At 38.9% G+C, this 24616-nt stretch overlaps 1 protein-coding gene across 2 annotated transcripts in view; it reads left to right on the top strand.

Moving 5' to 3' along the window:
* The window catches only part of dhrsx (dehydrogenase/reductase X-linked), an 84652-nt gene extending 61123 nt beyond the window's left edge, over positions 1-23529 (top strand). For both annotated transcript variants that reach the window (XM_039649571.2, XM_039649572.2), the window contains 3 exons: positions 603-810; positions 13156-13363; positions 21455-23529. In XM_039649571.2, the coding sequence (XP_039505505.1) occupies positions 603-810; positions 13156-13363; positions 21455-21637 (599 nt within the window). In that variant the 3' untranslated portion in view covers positions 21638-23529. The remainder of the gene's footprint in view (positions 1-602; positions 811-13155; positions 13364-21454) is intronic.
* Positions 23530-24616: the final 1087 nt, after the last annotated feature.

The raw sequence follows: 24616 nt of genomic DNA, 5'->3' as shown, positions 1-24616 counted from the left end.
TCATATACAGTAAATACATTTCTAATAACTTTACTTTGAAGCTATTAAAAAAATGTTTTTCATTATGACAATAATTAATTCTACATTTACTATAAACTACCAAGTGTCAGTTTTCAAATGAGATCATGCTTGTGCTTTTAGTGCAAAGGGTTCATGAACTGTATCTGTTTTAGTTTGGGTGCCATTTCTGGGGATTTTTCAAAAGTGGGGTTGAAGTTTAAATGCTTATTACCCACGAGGTGGGGCATTGTAGCACCATGCAAATTCTGCAGACCCATGGCATTTCTTTGCCATTGGCTTGTTTTTTAATACTCAAAGTCCATAGGCCTTCTAAGCAAAACCCCATTCGTCGTCATCCGACGTAACTTGGAATGACATCAAAATGGAGCGAGCAATACTTAATTCAGGGTATTCAGAGAGCTGCATGCAGTACACTGTTCTCTGAGCGTATTTTCATTGCTTTTCAAAAGAGTGACTCAGAAATTACTTATGAATCATTTTAAGGTGTGAATACTTGATCAAGCATAGTAGGATTCTTCCTGGTGTCCTGTATTCTGTTTGTTCATAATATATCAGCAATGATGTTCCTTTTATGTATGCAGCTGGTGTAATGCTTGTTCCGGAGAGGAGAACAGAGGATGGATTTGAGCTACACTTTGGGCTAAACTACCTGGGCCATTTCCTGTTGGTCAACCTGTTGCTAGATGTCCTGAGGAAGTCAGGCAAACCTGGGAAATGTTCCCGAATAGTTATTATGTCTTCAGCTACCCATTATGGAGGAAGATTAACTCTGGATGACTTGCAGGGAAGGTTAGAGGTTTACTGTATTACACTTGAGATTATTTTCTTACCTCAAGCCTTTTTGTCAATGGAAGGGGTGAATTGATGCAATTGATGAATTCAAAAGTGTGAAAAAAATTTAATTTTATTGTTCGGCACCACTGCTGAATCTAGTTCTACATGCAAAAGTCACAAAATTTTATAGCCTGTTTTTGCATTTTTGAATTCTAAATTTAATCTGAATTGTCTACTCTGACTGCACATACGTACAAACAAAAACATACAACATGTATTGTTGAATTAAGATCTCACTTTTCATAACTCATTCCCAACTGAGAACCGTTACCATGTTGTTTGTGCTGTGGACTATATTATCGAAATACGGTTTGTGAGACTATCAGCATAATTACCTACTTGTTAAATAATAATAATAATAATAATAATAATAATTCAACAAAAAAAAAAAACTTGACACAAGTTTTGAGGGGTTATGTATATTGCATGATATATCAGTAAAATCGTAGGTGGTCATTTTGTGCATGGAGGCGTAAAAAAGGTATCTATAGTACTATATAGTATCTATACAATCATACAACACGTTTACCCAAAGGATAAAAAATAAAAGCTTACCTGATGCAGAAGTAGCTGTTTTCTTCCCCAACTTTCTTAGATTTTAACTATCTGATAGTTTTGCAATCAACCATTCATACTGTACATTTGGTCTACAATTAACTTGACTGCTTGCAAAGGGAAAACAAAAGAAAAGAAGTGTAAATTGCCACAATCTGCAGCAATTTTAAACTAAAGAATGGATGCGAAAATTATCAGAATGTTGATAATTTTCTATAAGATAGTTGACCATTTTAGGTTTCAATATGTAAAATAATTTAGCCATAATTTTATAATTCTGCACATTATTAAGATTAGATAAAAGTGTGTTGTTTTTTTCACCACATAGACTAATGCTGCATTCACACCATGTTGTAATAACCGTAGTTTTAAGATGACAACACATGACATTCTGCTTGGAGCTGTTCACGTCCTCGGACTGGGATTATGCATTTCTGTGGCAACGCTCAATACCTAAATTAATCTACAAGCTCTATAAGGCTGTGAACGCTTTTTACAAGTTGAAATCACGTAATTACTTGAGCGCACCTTAAACAATTATCCACCACAAAACTCCAGCTTATAGCCATAATGGTTATTGCTGTTTGTTTGTTTTGTTCAATAAATATTGGCTTAAATGCTCATTTACGTTTAAATTGTATTTGCCATCACCACTCTTTCACGATGGGTGGCTGAAATGAGACAAAGTAAACAAAACAATTAGTATTTTAATTGTAAATTTAACAAGGAAACACGCAGAAGATAAACCTGTAGACACGGAATAGAACAACCACTCCAACATAGATGTAAAACAATCCAGGACAAAGAACTGACAGAAACTGAGGGCAGAAACTTAAATACAGAGGGCAAACAAAGGAGCTAATGAGTTCATCAACTAGGTATATGTGATTGAAATGAATCAATAAAATTTGGAAAACTTCTTGGTTTCTAATGTATCCCTTGTTTCCTGAAGGAGGGAATGGGAGACGTAATGTCAACATGACAACGTAATTGGGATTACTTCAGGGAAGCCCTATCATCTTTCGAGTATTTTCATGCCCCACCCTGCAGCACGGGTATAAACAGGTGGCGGGCGCATGCACTCATTGCTTTTTGCCAAGGAGCCGAGATTGTAAAGGCCGTACAGCGATGGTCAGCAACGGTGGCAACGGGATGTTACGTAATTGGGATTCTTCAGGGAACAAGTGTTACATTAGTAACCGAGACATTCCCTGTTAGTTGCTCACATTCCACGTAACATCAATGTGACAACGTAATTGGGATCCCTATGGAAAACACCACGGCTGCTACCACATCCAGCGCCCTATGTAAGACCCTCAAGGCCAGATGTATTAACGCTTTTGTGCCCACTTCAGGCGTATTTGTTTCGCGAAGTGCGCGTAAAACCATGGTGATGTATGTTAGAACAGGAAGCACCAAGATGTAAGCACAGACTTCCTGTTGTGGGAACTGAAAATGGCAAAATGCGCTTTTCGTGTCATGCATATGCATTCATGGGATGGTCAAGGGGAAAGTGGGAGTGTCACATAAAAAGATGGAAGGGGAAGCATAAACTGCACCTTATTATGTATTCTGCGTTATGTACAGAAAAAGCCGGTGAAAGCGCGCCTCTATTTTGCGCTGAAAATTTTGCGGCTCCTAAAAGCAGGTGTAACTTAGGAAACGGGTTTCCTGGCATATGCCTCCTGGTGAAATGGCAGCAGTAATCTGAGCAAGACAAAGACATAAGCTAAGGAGACGAGCTGAAGAGATTTTTGCCACAAGAATCACACTTTTTCAGTTGAGAGAAAAATAAATCATTAAGCGTTACAGATTAAGGAGCTACGCAATATTACAGTTACTGGAAGAAATCAAAGATGACATAGAATCTCCGACTCAGCGTTCACATTCCATCCCAGCAGTTGTTAAACTCCTCGCTACATTACAATTATTGGCATCCGGATCATTTCAACCAGTCATAGCATCAGCAGTGAGAGGAGGCGGCCCATTCAATTGCGCGTTTAAATATGCCCTCAGACCCCCAACTGGCTGGGGCGAAAGGCCCATGTAGAGGGAGTTCAAACTTCTGTTATACCCCACACAGTGGGACTCTTTCGATAACACTGGGAAAGTGTGCCTTTCCTGGGGTGAGGGATGCTGTGGAAAAAAACATCCTGCCCGAAGGGTGGAACCATGTGGAGAATACACATATGGTATGTCACTGGGGTGGCTTCAGCCTGAGAAGGGGAGGCTACACCGGACAGTGGCGGCAGAGCAGACTCTGCCAAGGGAAAGACACGGGCTTGCCGCAGGGAGCTGGTCATGTAAGAAAACGCTTATGGGATCCCCGCAGAGTAGGGCTGCACGTTTTCAAGTTTTTCATTAACCGTTAACCGAGACCCTTATCGGTTAATACTCGGTTAACCATGTGCGTGCCGCAACCTCGAGATGAGTTAATTTTTTTAACACCTTTAATAACTGGTTGGACCCCATTTGAAACGAAATTAATTTATAGAAATAAAACGCAGTGGTGAGTTCAGAGCAGTTAATGTAGGCGCGTTTCCATCACCCTTCAGACTGAAATTGCCAATTGAAAATACGCACATGGCAACCATAGGATGGCAACACGTCCATTTCGCAAAAACTCTGTGTCCGCAAATAATAATAATAATCATCATTATTGTAACATTTTATTAGGCTGCATATGTAGACGACGCTTTTATCCAAAAAAGCAACAAAGCACAAATAAACACAATATTTTGACGCATATCCAGTGTGTGTGCTTAGTGTGGAGGCTGCGAGATGCCCATGTGAACACTTGCAGTTTCATTGCAGTTCTTTCAGTGGAAACAACTTAAAATACTCTTTCATTTCTGGTCATACAGAAAATAATAATACATTATTCGCAAATACATTTATTTGCGTAAACTCACTATAATAAAAAAAACGTTGTGCTTTAACAAACAGGCGCGTTTCATGATCTCCGTGAACTGGAGCGCGAGAATGGAATGGCTTATCGCGAAAGGAAAAAAAAATGTTTTAGTCGCATAACACCGTTAATAGAAACGCTGTCATTTCACAATATTTTTTTATCGACAATCAGAAAAAAACCCCGCAAAAGTTTTGTGCAAATATGTATTGACGCCACTTAACCGAGCAAAAAGGTTTCACTCGGTTATCCAATTTTAAACGGTTAATCGGTTAACCGGTTAACCATGGACACCCCTACCGCAGAGGTCAGCATATATGAAACCCAGCCTAGCACAAGCTACACAAGCATACGAGCACTAGGGCTCTGCAAAGTCTGACTGCCAAAGGGGTGCTGAGACACTCAACAGGGTTCGCCTAAGTGGGAAATCCAACTGGAGCAGAAAAGCGCACGTATCCGCTCCATGTGGAGGGGAGTGGCGGGGGAAGCCGACACTTGAACAGGAACTTCTGGGTTATCAGCTGGTTGAAGCGAGCACACAGGAATAAACCGGCTCAATATGTAGGCTATGAAACATAGCAAACTTGTTAGGTGTGACCCAGCCCACAGCTCAACAGATGTCTGTCAGCGAGGGGCCGTGTGCCAGCACCCAAGAAAAAACGACACTCCTAGTGGAGTAGGCTCTCAACCCGGACGGGCAGGGAACCCCTTGGGCTTCATAAGCCAAGGCAATGGCATCCACTATCCAGTGGGCCATCCTATGCTTGGAAACAGCCTTTCCCTTCTGATAGCCTCCGTAACAGACAAAGAGCTGATCTGAGGTCCTGAGGCTTTGCGTTCTGTACACAACTGGACAGAGAAAAGCAAGGGATGGGTCTGCCTCCTCCGAAGGCAGCGCTTGCAGGTTCACCACCTGGCTCCAGAAGGGAATGGTAGGAATGCAACCAGGAGTAGTTGTACAGCTGATTACAAAGGCTTGCAAAGGTCTTTTTGTCTCTGAAGTGGCAAAAGGACCAGAGACCAATCCCAAGATGGTATAGAAAGTGGGAGAGGTGGATTTAGTCAGGAACCTGACGATCAGGTCGTGCTTTCCCAGTGACTTAACCTCAACTGCATTGTGATGTGCGGCGATAGCGGCAGCATACAAGGAGAAAGCCTTCGCTCCAGCCCATCTTGCAGCAAGGAAAGCCCTGCTCTGATCAAGCAAGTTTGGGTTTTCCTCGCGAGAAGAACACCACTCAACAAACAGGTTGTAGAGTCATGCCTCGTAGAGGGGGCTCTAGAGGAATTGATGGTGTCAACTACCGCCTGGGTAGGGTTGGGTACGGAAACTCGGTTCCAATAGGGAACCGGTTCTGACGTAGTAACCAGACCGAATAAGAATGAAAACTTCGGTGCCTGATTTCGATTCCTGAGTCTATGGCATGAGGCGCACAAACGCAGTCTCTTGCTGTCTCCCTCTCCCTCTCTGATGTGCGCGCACTATACGGTTTATTAAAGCACTGTCTGATCTGTCCTGCACGCGCGCTCTTGCTTGCTCGCTCTACTTCCGGGAGATTTGAACTAATTTGCGATCATCCGGGAGCCGTTATCAATATGCGGGAGACTCCCGTTCCGGGAGTTATCTGCTGATTGCGAGGAGATTAAACACACGTGAAATGTACACGTGAAATGTTTGGCTGCATTTCACATGTAAAATTACGCATCAGAATAACGATTGTCTATGGATATAGAATCACCATTCGCACCGCGTTGATGTTCACGTCGTCATATTATATTAGCGCGCGCGCATCATCTGCTCCTCAGAGTTCTCTGCCGAAAAAGGAAGCTTGTCAGCACCGCGAGATATTTGGCAGCGAACGCAGCGTTTTGTTCTCTATTCAGAGAACATAGGTTACACAGAGACGTTCTCTTTCATATGTTCACTCAAAGCTGCGTTTAAGACGCAGTGGGAACGAAATATCAAACTGGCTAAGAGCTTAGTAAATGACAAGATAACTTACATGACTAGTTAAAGCAGACAAAACATTGGAACCTGTAGCCATGTCGATATTATATTACCCTGGTAGTAATCTCTATTAATCTCCAGTATAATTACATGTTTGATATAATATTGTTTTATTTGATATTATGTAAATATGTGAACTTTAATTTTATATTGGTTTATTTATTATTACCATATGTTACTTGTATTTATATTGTAAGTTAATATTGCGTCCAGTTTGGCCCTGTAAATAAAGGGGTATTATTTTTTTGACAAAGTGTGTGCGGTTTCGTTTTCTTAAGTCGAGTTTCAAGAACCGTTTAGGTACCGGAACCGTTTAAAAAATACCGAGTAAGTACTGGTATCGGATAAAACCCAACCGATACCCAACCCTACGCTTGGGTTAGGTCACCTAAAACCTCTGCGTCCTGTCCAGAGACCAGACATTAAGTTACCAGGGGTCTGGATGCTGGTGCCATAGGGTGCCTTGTCTCTGAGAGGCTTACACAGCGGGGTGCATAGGCCTCACTAGGCCCTTTTTAGGGGTGCTTTAAAGCAAACTTCTCCCTAGCTTGTTGTAATCAGATTCAGCGCGTTCTTCATCTTCAATCCGCAACAGCGCAAAGCTGAAGAGTGTGTGTGTCTGTGTGTTCATCTTAGCCTCATTGGTCTGTCACTGCTCGTCAATGTCAGAATATTTAAGATGACCTATCAAATCAAACTAGGCGGGCTTTATGTTCACAGATACTGCTCAGTGCGAATTTTAGCAGCGCGTCTCGACCTTTTTACAGTGTATGGTCCCGACGCATCAGTTTACGGGCAAGATAAGAAACTTTTTTTTTTTTTTAGCAAAATGTTAAACGAATGACAAAAATAATCAGGCAAAAGAATAAACTTTTTTTTTAATTTCATCATTTTGAACTGCAAATAGGCCTATGCAATGTGACTCACATGATGTAATAATTAGTTTACTGTCATTGTGAGGGCCGGGTACAAAACAAATTTTTAACAACAAAGCCATTTTCATAATTTTAGGCACAAGATTAATAATGAATGTGTACATATTGAGAATTAATATAGGCCTAATACAATTTTTAGCCTTCAGTAAATTAAAAAACCTCAGCTTTAGGAGGGGAAGAGAAAGGGCAAGATCAGGAGACTGAGAGAAAAAGACAGAGTGATGGATAAGAAGTGATTGTATTGACAGGTATTTGTCAGGTATTGACAAATAATCTACTGCCCGCTAGGAGTGTAAATATTAATCGATTCGTATCGATCCATCTATTATACAGCCGCCGATTCAATGCATCCACAAGAGAATCGATTAATGTGTTGTTTTTTTTTTGGCACCTGTCTATTTTCAGCAACAGCTCCGACATATGCATAGGCCTACAACCTATTCCTAATCTGCTGGTGACGCTAACCTCATTATTGTCTTTTACTTCACACGCGTTACTTAAGTTTCACAGTCTATTTATGTTCACACACATTGTTGAGTCTGACTTTGAAGAGCGATGGAACCGTCAGAGTGAGCTGGCAATGAAAGTGAAATGTTACAAACTCCAGTCAGCGTCAAGTCATGGGTGTCGAAATATTGTGGCTTCAGGAAAACAGATGGAGCAGTGGTAAGAGATGTTGCCGTTTGCAAAGAAGACTATAATATGTAATCTCTCTCGCATTTCTCACGGAGGGGCGGAAGCATAAAAAAAGGGGCGATGAGCTGAAGATCGAGAGACCTGCAATTTATGCATCTGCAATGAACCAGCTTTGAGGGGGCCCAGCTTGAGAACCCCTGATTAAACTGTTAAATGTTCCATTTTTAGCAGATCTCAAACTGAATGTCCGTTCATACGGTATAATGTTGTGATGCCTACATAATTGCTTTTAGTTTATTTAGACAAAAAAACTATAGAATATAAAATATTGAATTGTTACAATTTATAACCAAGTATAGCGTATTTAAACATTTATCAGGGGAAATAATATTGACTCGTCTGTATTAGCCGGAATTTTAATATTGGTGCATCCCTAACATTTTTAAAAGGCAAAAATATGTGTCTCATAAAAAACACAGATCTTCCTGTTGTGCAGGTCAGTCCATACTGTCCTATTTATTTCTCAAAATATTGCCACTGTTCTAACCTATTTTTTTCAAGACTGCTTTTATTGCTTTCAATCTTGAGTCCTCATCCGTTACTGCAGTCGTGTACTGCTACTATTCAAGGTCACAGTCACTATAACATACACTGTGATTCAGAGCACTGTTTATTGATTGACTGAATTCTGCAAAGCCTCCTGGGAGGCAGAAATGGGGCGGTTATGAGTGTGACAATAAATACTGACAAACAACAAATCTAAAACAGAAAACAAGGTGCCCGCTTGCATCTGATGGTGAGTTCTTTTCACGCTGTATGTTAAGTGTGTGTGGTTGGCTCATGCTGTGGGTTGGCACAGAAGATTCCTAATAAATATGTCCTTCAAGGTGAGAGATGAAGGGGTGGGCGCAAAGACATCTGCTGGTATAAATAACGGATAAATGAAGCAGCCAAATGATTAGACATGGATTCTTTACTCTGTGGCATTCTAGGACTTCGAAACATGCATAGAAAGACAAGATTTTCTAATAAATTTATGTTTTTTTAATGTGAACATAGCAATTAGGCACCAATGCTGGCAAAATTTCATGATTCTTGATGCTAATTTTAATACCACAACTAAAACTGATGTGCAGTTGAACGAATGTTAAATGTTAAAATTAGGGGTCGACCGATTTTCAGGGCCGATTATATATTATATATATTTATTTATATTTATATATATATATATATATATATACACCCCTAATATATATATATATATATATTATAGCCTATGTCTGGTGTAAAACTGTAAATTAATGTCAAAATTAAATGATTTTAAACATATCTTTGAGATATCTCTGAGAACTCTTATTAATAATAATAACTTGTAAAAAAAAAAAAAAAAAAGTGCAGGGAGCACCCAGCAGCATTCTGTAAATATTTTGTAAAACTTAAAGACTCTATTTTAATGTTTAAATAAAAATTTAGTTATTAAAAAGTATTTCTAATTAATTAATATCAAACTTATTTAATTTATTTACAGTTTAAAGCCACAATATGTATTTTTTCTTCTTTAAAAATAGCAAAAATAACTGTATCTATGTTATATATTTCTATTAGATGTGTACTTACATTATCCCGACAGTTTCCACCAACTTTAAAATACGGAGAAATTTATAGTTTAATACGAAGACACGGGACGTTTCTTTATTTCCGTTTCGTCGCCCGTCTATGGCGTCATATAACCTTTGACTCCTCTATTTTCTCTAACTTCCCACGGAACCCGGCGAAACCCGCCAAACACAAAGGGGAACACTGGACTACCGCCAATAAAGCAAAGAAAATGACGAAGAAAAAAAAGTTGTACGTATTTTTATGTGTGTAAATCGTGCCCGCTCACTCTTAACAGACACACTGTCCCCGGTGCTGCTCGTGCGTCACAGAATGCATAAAACGCTCCCCGTTCACAGTAACCGGGTCGTCTCATTCAAAACAGCCAACTGTTGCTGTTAGCGAGCCGCGCACATTGAATACTCGTATGAGTCAGGCTGCGAATGTAAGTTATGTGCCCGCTCCAGCGCGCTCATGCTTACTAAATAAACGCCTCACCTCCGGCGCCGCGCACTCACTACATTCCCTTTAGCCTTTAGCACATAGTGGATGCATAACGCAAACCCAGTCAAACGTTTGACTGCAATATCTTATGTGCTTTATAATCCGGTGCGCCCTATATATGAAAAATGTTCTAAATAGGTAATTCATTAAAGGGGTGTAATATAAATATATCCGTCTGTATTATAGTTATGGACCACGATTACGCTTTGCCTGCACGTTCTGCTGCTACAGCCAGCTCAGTAAAGCTCAAACGTACGGGTGAAAAATATGACCCGAGAAGGGTTTGGGACAGGAGAAAAAGCATGACGCAGGTAAACATTGGGGTTGTATTTAAAGCTTGATGAGCTAAATCTACAGAGAGATGCCGTATATCTGTATATTTTGTGAAACGATGACGTAATGCCATGACCTGAGCTGGTTGTCAGTGATAGCGACAACAACTCCCGTGAGCTCTTTCCCGACGTCATCAAAGTACGTCTTTTGTTATTATTTTAAATGAGTGACCCCTGGTGGCCAAAAATTGCATACTGTACGTTTAACAAAAATTAAATTTTTAAGGCTTTGTGAAAAACTGAACTTTTATTTTGACGGGTTGCCGTGGAGATCTTTGTGTTTCTATTTGTCTATGATATGACGATAACTTTTCTCAGTTGAAGCATTGCAAAAAGCTCATGACGTGACTAAGCGACTCTGGAGATGATGTTTATGCAATCGTGTCCTCATATAATGATGCTGCTGAGGCTAAAAAAAGCGCAAGCGTCACGTGTGTGTGTGTGTGTGTGGGTGGGTGGGTGGGGTAAATGAAATCACGCATCTGCGCCATTCATTTAGAGATACGCAGGATTCATTTAAATAGTCTTTTTACGGTTTGATTGTACTGACCTGCTTTTTATTTATTTATGTGATATTCCGCTCTATACAGTAAATTATGTTTTTATGAATGAATTCTGTGATTCCGTCTGTTTTCAGTGTATAAAATTCAGTGTATTGCTTCTTCAGCTAAATCTGCTGCTGCCTTAACTTTGAAAGACAACTGATGTGTGATCAGTGAAGCAGCTCCAGTCAGCAACATAAGGGCATAAGTCTAGTCTACAGAGTGGCGAGTTCCGACAGAGGTGGCTGCGTTAGAGCCAAATATATCGCATTTCAAAATAAAATTATTTGATCGGCAAATCGGTTTTGAAAATGGCCGATACGATAACCATAAAAATGCTCAGTATCGGCACCAATAATCGGCCAGCCTGATAATCGGTCAACCCTTAGTTAAAATACATATTGGCCTGGTTTCACAGACAGGACATACTAGATTCAGCCTAGATTGGCCTTAGTTAAATTAGGACATTTAAGTAGCTTTAGAAATGCCTTAGAAAAGGAAAAAATAAAGCTATCAATGCCTAAATGAATCTGCAGCGGTCACGTGGTACAAGTTGGAGCTCTAAGAAAATTCCCAGATTAATATTTTACGAGCTCTATGAGAATGTGAAGGCTTTTTACAAGTTGAGATTTAATGATTATGTGATTGCACGAAGTGCAAGGTTTTGAAAACTATGACTTTATCTCCAGGTAAACAACAAAAATCTGAATTTGTGTAAACAGTGACATCATACGCATATTACATGTTCACACATGCGTATTACGTGTTCACAGGGTGTTTTTTGTCAAAGTGACATCGCCAACTACTGGCCTGGCATGTAAAGTCGAGCCTTTTTGCTAATTTTCGCAGATCCGCGTGGATCGTTTTGACAAGGTTGTCATCTGTTTTTAGTACATCGTTGTCATGTTTATTTTAACTGTGTCCCAATTAGCATACTATCCGTCCTAAAAAATATTCGAAAATAGAATTAGTACATCCCAAATCGTAGTATGTTGAAATGAGTGTTTCAAAGATACCCGGATGGTCTACTATATCCGGTCAGAATCCGAAGTGTAGATCGATGCACACTCTAACGGCTGATATTGCCCACAAATCATTGCGCGGTGGACGAGGATTCAGTTAAAACTACAAACACGAGTAAAGTGTTAAAAAAAATAAAAATAAACTACAGACACAGAGGACACGAGTCCCGCGGCTGTGTAGAGAGGTTTAGATAAAGAGCTTTGAGTGATTAATTATCAGTGTCTAACCTGACGAAAATTAATTTATTCAATGTTGTCCACATTATATTGCATATGCAGAAGCATTGTGAACTTTTGTAAAGATGCGTTTAGCCATTACTTTTTAAATGCATCATTATATTCAAATTGCAAACGCGAGGAGAGTGTCCGCATGAAAGACACGACTGGCAGATGAATGTGCTCCGAAACGGTAGGAAATCAAATTAGATACAGAATGGAGGATTTTAACTGTGACAAGATGATTGACAGGGCAGTTTACGATGACAGGATGCACGCAGCACGCGACAGATCTGTCCGTTAAAGATGACGTGATAGTATGTCCCAAAGCTTGCCTAATCTTTTGCTACACACTCAAAAGTACGTACTTTTTCTTCACAAAAATACTACATACTTTTAGTGCGTAGTATAAGTAAGCGAATTGGGACGCAGCATTTGTTTATTATTTTTTGATTTTTGTTTTCTTTAATGAATATTGGCTATTTAACTGTAAAATTGCTCATTTACAAGTTTTTACATTTAAATTATATTTTCCATCATCTACCATGCACTTAAACTGTTAAATGCCCTTCATTTGTAGCCTATTTGAAACTAAATGTCCATTCGGTTCATTATAAAGTTGTTATGCCCAAATTCCAATTTTCAGTCATTATTGATGATTAAAATTAAAATTATTAAAAAAAAATAAAAAATATTTAAAAAAAAAAAATGTTTCGCTGTAATGAAGAGCTGAAATAAAATAAACAAAAATATTAGATGGAAAAAAATAGCTATATAGAAATAAAAAAAACCTGACAAAAAGCACATAACATAAATTACTAAAACTTTAATATGAAATGAAAATAATTTAAAAAATACTAACGTTGACTGCTGTTCTGAATGATCTGACTTGAAGCAACAACACATCAACAAGCACACTCTTGTCAAAATGAGTTGTCAAACACAAATTACAGTAAACAACACATTAATGGCTGTTGACACCAAAATAGCTGCATAACTATGCTCAAGGCCTCTTTCTTTTTTCTCCCATTGTCTCTCTTCCTCAGGATGTGTTATAGTGCACATGGTGCATATGCCCAGAGTAAACTGGCCCTGCTGCTGTTCTCCTACCACCTGCAGGACCAGTTGCTGGTCAAAGGAGACCCTGTAACGGTTAATGCAGTGGACCCAGGCATGGTGAACACAGCCCTGTATGACAATCTGTGTGGCCCGGCCCAGCTAGCCAAGAAGCCTTTCGCTAAACTGCTCTTTAGGGTAAGGCAAATCATTTTGCCCTCTATAAAATCTCATTAGTCAAGTTTACTGGAGGATAATAATTGCCTATGCGTATTTGGACTGCCTTATTTTATTTAAATAACTTGCCAAACTTTGGAAAGTCAGCCAAACTAGGTCGAAGCCACTAGTGTGATGGTTTATTCAGGCACCTGTCTGTGCTTGGCAGAGAATTCTTGAGGCTTCAGTTTTCACACTCACAGGGCAGAGTTAGGACATGAAATGTACAGCTTTCAAGTGGTTGAATTAAAAAAATTATATAGGTTAAAAAAAACAACAACTATAAAATATTTTCATATTATGTGTCATACCTGTTAATTGACCAATATTATAAATCTGTGCTATTTTGTCTAAAAAAAAAACGCACTAGAAACTAAAAACTAATGTTTTATCAAGATTAAATTGATGTTGTAAAAGCCATTGATGCTGATAAGGCTAAATATATAAACACATGCTTGCTTGCGTTATAATCCAAAGTATGAAATATATAAATACTATTATTTTCAGATGAATTGTTTATGAGAAAGTCTCTATATTGGATATTTTTATAAAAGTGTTGGGACAAGTATTGGTTTAGTTTTATTAAGATACATTTATAGTTTTTATTCATATTTTGAATTCGTTTTTGTTTTAATATGTTCCATTTTCATTTGAGTTTGCATCTTTTTTTCTTTCTTGATGTAGTTTTTATTAATTTTTATTTGAGCTCTAGTTTTGGTTATTTAGTACATCAAGTTAAACTACATGAAAATAAGAAATGCTGTAAGCTGAAATAAAACACGTGAAAGATGTTTTTATATTTTATGTTATTTCACAGTTAATGTTTATTTCATGTCAAGTAACAAATTTCTTTATTTTATTTTAGTAACTATAACACTGGGTGGGAGCTCTATTATACGAAAGTCCTTTTGATTTTTGTCTAATCTTTCTCATTAGGTAAGTGTTATATGATTGCCAAAGTAATCTAAAAATAGGCAGAAGCAAGCAACCACAATTAAATATCAGCTAATAAATATCCTATATTGAATGATACTGTTATAATAAATAACTAATATTATTTAAAATAATAACTGTTATTGCGTATTGTTCCGATATGCAATTGCCTGCTTTTGCTTTTAAAACGCATTCAGTTTCATGAGTTCATGAATATTTTCCTTTAGATAGAGTCAGTGACAAATGCTGTTGTGAAAGGTGCTCTGTTGAATGACACCACTTTATGACAAACCCACATGCCCCAATATGTTGCAAGAAGGTATTGTGACAGTGTGGTGTATCCTGGGAGACACTGTTTTCACTCTCTCTTTTCTTCTTTTCCATCCGTCTGTCTCACCCAATCTCTTGGAATTCGTCTTGAAATCTAAAGGTTTGGAGCCGCTGTGTCAGGGTGAACAATAATTGGATTTATTTTGTCTCTTTGCTTCAAAGGTGTGTGTGTGTGTGTGTGTGTGTGTGTGTGTGTGTGTGTGTGTGTTAATCAGATGTGATTCTTTCATCTTCTTTTAGAATGTGTTACACCTCTTGAATTTCAGATAAGTAAAAAATGAAAATGGTGGGAAGAGTGAAAAAATAAAATAGAGTAGAGTATACAATTACAGATATACAAATATGTGTATGGTATTTCTAGATTTGTAATGTGGTTTCATGTTATGCTATATATTATGTGCCACCTATACAATAAATACCCATCTGTTTGTCCTCAGTGATCTGTTGTCTCAAAATGATCAAAATTGCTACCATTTTTTTCCTGGCTGTTTTACTGTCATCCCATAAATTCAGCTGAGTTTAGGGTGCTAAATTAGATGAGTTGTGTAAAGGAGCATCATCATAGTAATCGATGGACTACCAAGAAAAGGATGGTGCTAAAAGAGCATTAGAGATGAGCAAACATCTGCATATGATTGTGTTGAACACTCTGTCAGAACATTATATAATTATTTAATAATTATTTTTACATTATATAATAATTATTTTTTTTATGTATGAACAACTCTCTTTGGTTATGTGCAATAGATAGCAAATGAAAACCACAACAATGCCCAGTGACCTTCGCCCATTTCTCAAGGGGAATTATTTGTACTATACAAAAGATAATTTAATGTGTAATCAGTTAAATACAAATGTAATATCCATGAATCGTGTACCCTTGTTGAGGTGAGGTGTGTTGATATTGATTTATTGTGATAGTTATCAGCACAGCAATATCCTCTTGCAGGGGGCTTAGTTATTTATTTCAGGTTGAGTCACGGGTCACGGTGTCCATTATGTATGCGGCACAGATATCGCTGTTGAAAACCCAGAAGTTATGGGGCTCAGCGAGGACATTGTGCTTTATTTGTTTAAAAGAAAAGATGACAAATTATGAATGTCTTGAGGGGAAATGTTGTTACGACTAGACAGCCAACGACTTTTAAAATAGAAAAGCACACCCGCTGTAACGGTTGTAAAATAGTCGATTGAGTTCTATATTAATTCTATATTTGGCATCAATGATGTAGCTCGTCAACCATAATTATATATTATAATCTTTTTGCAGTCTACTATCACTCAATGTGTAAGGCAAGGCAAGTTTGTTTGTATAGCACATTTCATTCACTATAGCAATTCAAAGTGCTTTACATGAAGGAGGAAATGATCATAAAATAAAAGCAAGGAAAATTCAAACAGTTGTTCAAAAGCTTTACATTGAAAGGAATTATAATAATCACGCAATTCATAGACCTTTAGAAAATAGACAAAAGAAAAGCGGGGGAATTAAAGCAGTTATACAAGGAATTAAATGAGATAAATTATACAGTTGGGAGAAATATACTGTCAGGAGAGGTTAATCACCTCTCATTTCCGACTGTACATTTCACGAACACTGCACGACAAACAACGCACGATATAGCTGAATATAGGCCATGCCCGAAAAAAGAGTCACACGAGTCAGAATTCAGCTCAAAAAATGGACGATAATCGCAACCGTGTATGCCCGCCTTTAGAGAGAAGCTTTTCTCACACTCTTTGTGCTGTATTGATTCAGCTCAGTATAGAGAAACCTTGTGGCTCCTGTAGTTTAATCCAAATTCCCTTAGACGAAAGAGGTCTAGAAAATAGAAAAACAGTGCTCATCCCCAATTGCCTGGCCTCAAAGAGAGGCATTTGAAGTGTAGAGTCTGGCACCAGTGTTAGAGAAGATTGGCTGTCCAGTGTAATTGATCCGTCTGGAGGTCATGGTCCAACTGACCATCTGCATATCAATCTCACCAACTGTGCAGCCCAACTTTTAGATCTTCTGATGTGGAAGCGAGCCATAACATTTGCAATTAGAAGGCTAATTTGAATAATTAACCATGGCGGTTGGCAGGGTTCTCAAGTTTGAGCAAAAGCTTGGAGTGAGATCACACGCGGTTAGGGGAGGAGCCATAATGAAGCCCCGCCCCACCCATCCCCGCCCCCAATTTTACCCATTGTTCATAATTAACCAGAACAAATTAAAATTATAACAATTAGTAAATCTGATAAATGACAGAGCAATTCATCACATCAAATACTCTTTAATGCAGTATTACAAATATAGCTAACCAAAAATATAACAAATTGCTCCAAACAGTTTCAAACAAATCTTTAAAAATTGCATTTTGATTTTTGAATGCGTCTTCTATCTAGACGAATGATTTATTGTGTGGTGGGACATTGAGAACAAATGGACAGATTAGAGTGCACCACCTCTTCCACTGTCTCCTCCTCTAATCTGGCAACCTTTTTAGGGGGCTTACCCTTTGGTGCCCAAAATGACAAAATATCTTTCTGCTTTTTTCCTGACATCTTTGAAAAATACAAATGCAACATTATGACAATGATTAAATATTACCCAGAGCAATCTGCTGTAATACATCCTTAATGTAACTAGAAAGACTATTAATATTACAGTATAGGGCCTAATATACCCACTAATATTTCTCTTAGTTTCAGATAACGTAAGATAGCCAAACTGAGCCTGGTTGCAAAGTAGTTGTAGAGTTTTTGACTGCATCAATAATAATGTACGATGGGCTACATATTAAATGTTCTAGCCCAAATGTTAGACAAGCTTCTTCCAACTTACCTTCTTCTCCATCACGACACATGTGTTCGCGCGATGTTGTTGGTTACCTAGTAACGAACGTACGGTGGCCGAGGATGTTCCGTCCATTTCCGTGTGTTCGCGCTACTGAATGACATGTCATGTGGTGCACGCAGTGGTGCACGCAGCGCGCATATATGTTGCCTAGTAACGAACGCAATCTGGCGGAGATACGCGCTGGCGGCTTTTCAGCGTGAGAAATACACAGTGTGGCGTGTGAGCGTGTGAACCGGTCGAAATGAGTGTGTCTCACGGCCAATGCGTGAGACTTGAGAACCCTGGCGGTTGGAAAGCATCACGTGTGTAAACATGAGGCAAGAGTCACAAGTGGAAGTGTTCAGATTAGGACTGACAACAAAAATAATTTTCAGTTGAATAACATTATTAGCTAGCTTGCAATTAATGCAATATATGAATTTTTGAAACAAAAAAAAAAACTTGTTTTATATGTATTGCTCCGTTTCATTCAAGTCTGTTCCATGTTGTCTTGTGTGAATGGGCTTGCAAAAACTGGTGGGGAGTTTTTTTATTGATTTTTTATTATTATTAATTAATTGTTCTATTGGTTGAAACTCATGTTATGGTAAAGGACGTGACCATTCTTAAACATACACAGTGTTACTGACAGACTGGCAAGAGAGGTGCTGCCACAATGTAAACATTTTTTTTTTAAATTTTTTTTGAAAATTCAAGCATGAAAATCTATTCTAGTAGACGCAAAAAACAAAGGCTACGTTCACACTGCAGTCTGAAACGACCTAATTCCGATTTTTTTTTTTTTGCCCCTATGCGACCTGTATCTGATTTTTTCATGACAGTGTGAATGACACAGATCCGATCTTTTCAAATGCGACCCAGGCCACTTGGGTATGTGGTCCAAATCCGATATGTATCCGATCTTTTGAAATGCGACTTCAATCTGAACGGCCAGGTCACATATATCCGACCCGCACGTCATTGCACGCACCTGTAGCTAGCCAATGGACTATGTGCACGTTAGCATATGCTAGTTCCGGCTGCGAAACCGATATGGGGTGTCTAGTTTCCGGTAGCCTGATGGACGACGTAGAGGATGTATGTTTCTCCAGATGTCTTGAACATTTGCCGAATATTACAGTCGATTATGTTCATCGACTGGCTAATGATTTTCCTCCAGCTCCCCAGAGCAAGAGAGAAGGGGTTTAAATATTACATTTTTCAGTATTTGCATAATTTTGAAGGGAACGTTAAGTCACAACAACATCCATGCTCAGACTGATCTCATGAAATTGCGTATGTATGACACGTATCACGTATTTTTGGCATGCTATCAACACGCATAATCTCTTTTCAGCGTGTTTATGAATACCGTTGACTTAACGTTATTATATATATATATATATATATATATATAGCATATGACCTACCTCAACCCCAACCTACCCGTCACTCCTACCATCCTAGGAAAAAATAAATATCGCTCCCCAGATGTAGATCTACATTTTGTTTTGTTTCGCTCGGACATTTGACGGCGTGTAAATACGCGGTACACGTGGAATCACTCGGACATTAATGTTGCCATGCTACGTGCTCAAGCTATGCGATTTGGTAACTGTTATATCTCTCTATACATTATAAAATGTGAAATCATGCGTTAGAAAGTGCATTTTCCAGAACAGTTTGTGTTGGCCATTGTTTTGTTTATGATGTTCAGAGGCTATGTTGTTGACAACCACTATCTACATAAAATGTCATATATCTCAGTGTTGACAACCACTATACATGTCATACAGGGAGTAAAGGTATCCGACGTTGGTTCGTTCGTTATCAAGTTAGGCTGTTTAACACATATTAGGCTGTTCACACATATTTCTAAACAGGTCTCCCTTGCAAAATAGGTTCTAAACCCAGGGGCTTCTCCTGGTTAAAGGGTATAATATGATAAATAATTAGTAGCCTAAAAACTTCCTTCTAGTTGTCATGGATACGCAGCGCTCCACTCTGTAAAGCGACTGCTTGGGTACGGTGACAAAATGTGAAATATCGTTTACTTTTCACAATGCAGCAGCGCCTGGCTCCACCCAAATATGAGTGAAAACTGTGTTGGTTGACTTGACAATGAACAAACGAACATAGTTTTAGACAAATATATTTAGATAGCTAAGCTTTAGATAGCCGGTCCACTGATGTAGGATGTAAACAACGGCAACCGGAACCGAAGTACCCAACATCCGCCCTCAAGGCGGAAGTTAGCATTTTTCTTGTGCACAGAGTCAATACACGCTAACTCCAACGCGTTTCTGCACTGTTATGGGCCGCTGCAGACGTGACTCTTCCCCAGTGTTGTGCCTGAACGCGTTCATATACTGTGTTACTGCCTGATGAATATTAATGTGAACACGTTTATTCTGGTGTCTGTGAACGTGCGCACTCTGTCAGTTTAACTTCGTACAGTAGGGTGCCAGATTTCTTTAGAGCCTTCCATGCGAAAACCTGGCTAAAACACATGTAAACATGCCTTAAAATGTAGCGGAAAAAACACCCTATCTGGCAACACCAGCCACCAGTGTCGCACCCGCATCGCGGCCGCCGGTGACAAAGCAAGGAGTGCCGAGGACGCGCACTATCAATTAAACGGGTTTTATGACGAGGTCGGTGAGGATCGGAAAAATCTTACAGTTATGTGCAAACTTTGCCCGTCGATAAAATAATTGTTGTCTGTGTTTGTATATGGGCTGTGGCAATAATAATAATAAAACAAAAGCTCGCAACACATGGCAAAAAATAACTATTCCGCAAACAACAAGTGACGTCGTTGACCGTTGATTACTCTTCTGCACATGCGGGTCACTTCTGGGTCATTTCACGTTCACACAGGAGATCACAAAAGGTCGCATTTAATGGGCTATATGCACGCATAAGTTCCGCATTTGACGCAAGGATGCTCGTCCATTTCCGGTTGTGGAGATTTAAGCGGAGGAGAACCGAGGAAAACGGGATAATGGCAGAGTCTTCAATATTTACTGTCCTCCCGTCTTTGAAACGAAACGTACATACGTTTAGATGTAATTTTATATATAGTTATGTTTATTTAATATAATTTTAAAAAGAAGCATAAACACAACGAGGGGTGTCTGTTTTATCTGTTTTTGTGACTAACGTTTCTTTATTATAACCATGGAGTATAAAATTCAATCTAAATTCTCGGTATTGCATTGGACTCTACGATCGGCGGAAGTTATCAAGCATCCTTAATCCTTCACCGGAAATACCGCCGTGCATAGGGCCCATTGGAAATGTGAACGGCCTTGCAAAAAAATCGAATTTTGAAAAAAAATTGGAATTGAGCATTAAGCCCTGCAGTGTGAACGTAGCCAAAGTCAAGACTTTGTAAAAGGGCATAATATGGCCTTTTTTTTAAGTTAATGCATTATGTACAAATTAAATGTTAAAAATATTAAAAATTACATAATTACTGTACATATTACACAAAACAATCAACAATAGTATATTTATAAATGAACATTAACCTACATTAGAGGTCTCCAATCACTATCCTGCAGTTTATCACCAATCCTAATTAAACATGCCTGAACCAGCTAATCAAGAACATCAGAATTACTTCCAGGCAAGTGTTTAGGGAGGTTGGAGCCAGAAGCGGGCCAATAAAGTGCACATATAAGTGGCAATTACCAGAGCTTGCAGCTAAGGATATATGTCAAGTGCTAGGGTAAGATTTCAAGTGCCAAGAAGAACACTACAGAACAAATCAAAGAACACTATAACAACTGCAAACACGCTCAATGTTGCGATGGCTGTCACGTACAAGGATGAGGGAAGTCAAGAAACTAGCAGGAATGCAAAATTAGGATTTTTGTTCCAGGATTTTCTGTCCTTCTTTGATGTTTCGTATCCATCGCTGTTTAAATATTCTTAACGTGCCCACAGCGGTGTGTGTGTCTTGATCTCTGATTCCTGTCCATCCACAGACGCCTGCAGAAGGAGCATCCACAGCTATCTACGCTGCAGCTGCCTCTGAGCTCGAGGGGATCGGAGGACTGTATCTGTACAACGGTCGTAAGACGGAGTCTTCAGCGCTCTCTTATGATGAACGGCTGCAAACCAAGTTGTGGAAAGAAAGCTGTGCTCTAGTGGGTCTCCAAAAGGACTGAGATAACATCAGCAATGAGCTCCTGATCACAGAGACCTTGGCTCTTCATAAAATGTCCACCTGAAAAAAAATTCAACCTCTTGCCTTAAGTTAGTTTAGTATCCCTATTTTCCAATTTCCCATTCTCTGAAACCGTCCCTCGTTCTTTAAACCATCTCGTTACCATTTCGTGTTCACACAAGCCATCCTTTAAGGTCTCGAAGACTTTACCTCAACAATACATGACCAATACTACCAAGTGCACTGTTTTCCAACATAAAACCTCTCTCTTCCTCCACTCCTCACTTGGGACCTTTCTAAAGACTTCAGTTTTCCTGAACTAAGCAAATAAAACAATGATTTTGACTAATAATCTACTATGTTGTGCTCGGCTAAGCCTTTTTGAGTGCTTAATGAATCAGGACCATCACAATGGCTGTTCCACTGATTTTCCTTTGGAATCCATCAGCAGACTAAAGACAATCGAAGGATAACATAATTACATGTGAAATCTCAAGCTAATACTTTAAAATACCAGCCTACTGTATCTCTGTTTATTCTCTTCATCACCACACTGGGATTTTATGTCTTTCTTTGTTAGTATAGTTGTATATCTGCAGTGGCCCATCAGTCAGTGTCATTCCTACCTCTGCCTACCACAACTAATTCTCTAAACGCAAACTATAGAAAGGGGAGGGGGGTGGGGGTAAGGCCTTCATTTTTCATTCCTCCACTGTGCAGTTTACAATGCTGTGTTTCAAATCTCCCACAAAAGAGACGGATGCCCTCATGTCAGGTGCCTCACCTTCATCAACCTTGTTTTTCCCCAAGGGAAATATTTCCCCCCAACTGTTCTGTTCGTGACTGTGACGTGCTTAGAATTTGTGATTCCAATGTGTAATTATGTGGTAGTGGTGTTTTTGATGTTTGTTTGTTTTGTTTTTTCTGAGCAGACATTGAAACATAAACATTTAAAATATGTGCACCTTTTTTTTTAGATGTTGAGTCTTAACTTTTAAATATATTCCAGCTATTATTATTATTATTTAATATATATTTATCCAAGGTCAGTGTTAAATTGCAAAACAACTGATTGAGGACATTTTTCCGATAGGAAATGTTGCTTCATAAATATAAAAATACAAAAGTACTGTAAAATAAGTTATTCCTACAGTACCTGTTGGTGTCTGTAACAACTCTGAGGTGTTGTCTCGACTTTGGCTGCTTTGGATAAAGTGCTACATTGACCTGTTAAATTCTAATTTAAATGTACTTGTCAAAATGTGCCTGTCATTTGTGTGTTTTATGTGGTGTCAGTCATGCAGTTGACCAAATGCATTCCCATCCAGATATGTCAGCATCTCCCAAATAATTCTGTTCCTTTTCTTTATTGTACTGTGAACAGGATATGAAGCTTTTGGGTCAGTGAGAGACGATTGCTTTTGAGAATTAGCTTTTACCATCGACTAGTTTTGCTCATGGCACTGTAATTATGCACTAATGGAAGTGCTGCTGAATTATAATGTATTTAGCATTATAGGAAGTATAATTAACTTCCATGCACTGATAATAATGATCCAATAGATTAATTATATGGTTGTGACACTCAAAATGAAATAAATGAATAATATTTGGAGGCACCAAATGGTTGACGATAAACGAATCGAGAAGCGGTCTCAGTACAAAATGTGTAAAGAGGATTTTGCGTATTTAGCACCTCAACCACATGCACTGTGAATGAGCCCTGTTTCTGTCTTTTGTGTTTGAAAGAGAGGAATAAAGATGGAGAAAAGAGTGACGCATTATCTTGCCAGGAGACTCTGAAGTGTCTCATATCTAGCTCTCGTGGAAAGCAGAGTGAATGATGTTCTCTTCTAATGCTCTTGTCTAAATAAAAACACTGATTTCCCTGTTGCAGTAGCTGTTTTTCCCCCCTGCCTAATGTTCTGCTAATGGTGAAGTGTAAACGAAAAAGTGAGATGTTAAGGTTTTAAAAATTCGGCAAAGACAGTAAATTGCCATTTCAAGGACGCGGAGTAGAAGACATACCATCTACGTGCTCTGTTAACTTAAATAGAATAAAAAGCTATTTTAATTCAATTTTTTGCAAGGTCTGTCATGCATATGGCGCTTTTCCACTGCATAGTACGGTACGGTTCAGTTCGGTTCGGTAGTTAAATGGTACCTGGTCTGTTGAGGTTCCAAGCGTACCGTACCGGTACTAAAATGTGACGTGAAACACTGCAGATCACTGATTGGTCAGACAGAATCGTCACTACCAGCGTCACTACTAGCGTCATTGGATTTGCGACACGAGACACTTTTTTTAGCAGTATTTTTGTTTTGCTGCCATCAGCCTCATTTTAAACACATTTTTCCGTCTAGCAGTTAAAAACAACCACATACCCAGAATCAGGAATACCATCCCCTCGATAGTCTCCATTGTTCCTGTGTTGTTGGTTTGAAAATGTGGCGCTTTTAAGATGATGTCATGGCAGTAGAGGCAAATAACGATCAGTCCCACACACTTTGAAGGGGTACTACTGCAGTGGAAACGCAAAGCGAGCCGAACTGTTCCGCGCCGAGTCGAAGCGTACTGGGCCGAACCGTACCGTACTATGCAGTGGAAAAGCGCCTTTAGTCACATGTAATGTGTGAAAGTGTTGGTTTATTTTATTTTTTAAGTAATAGTTGCACTTTCTGCTTTTCAATCCTACCCATAAAACACGGAAACCCAACATGCGTGTGTGTGTGTGTGTGTGTGTAAGACATGAAGTCCTCTACAGGAGCTCATTTTAGGTTTTTCTGTTATGAATGCATTTGGCAGTTTGTGGGACATCCATCGCAAGCACACGCACTGATATGCAAGACTCACCTCACGCTCATATTTAAATACTAACGCATTTGATTGCTTTTTAAGTGATATTTTTAAACTCGAGCCCTTGCTGATTAGTTGTATGCTTCTAATTATAAAGCTATTCCTCCCAAACAAATTCTTCAA

Source organism: Pimephales promelas, chromosome 6 (genome assembly GCF_988280905.1).
Source record: "Pimephales promelas chromosome 6, fPimPro1.hap1.1, whole genome shotgun sequence".
NCBI lineage: Eukaryota > Metazoa > Chordata > Actinopteri > Cypriniformes > Leuciscidae > Pimephales > Pimephales promelas.
The sequence above is the reverse complement of the archived record's forward strand: the minus strand, read 5'-3'. Positions and strand labels throughout refer to the sequence as shown.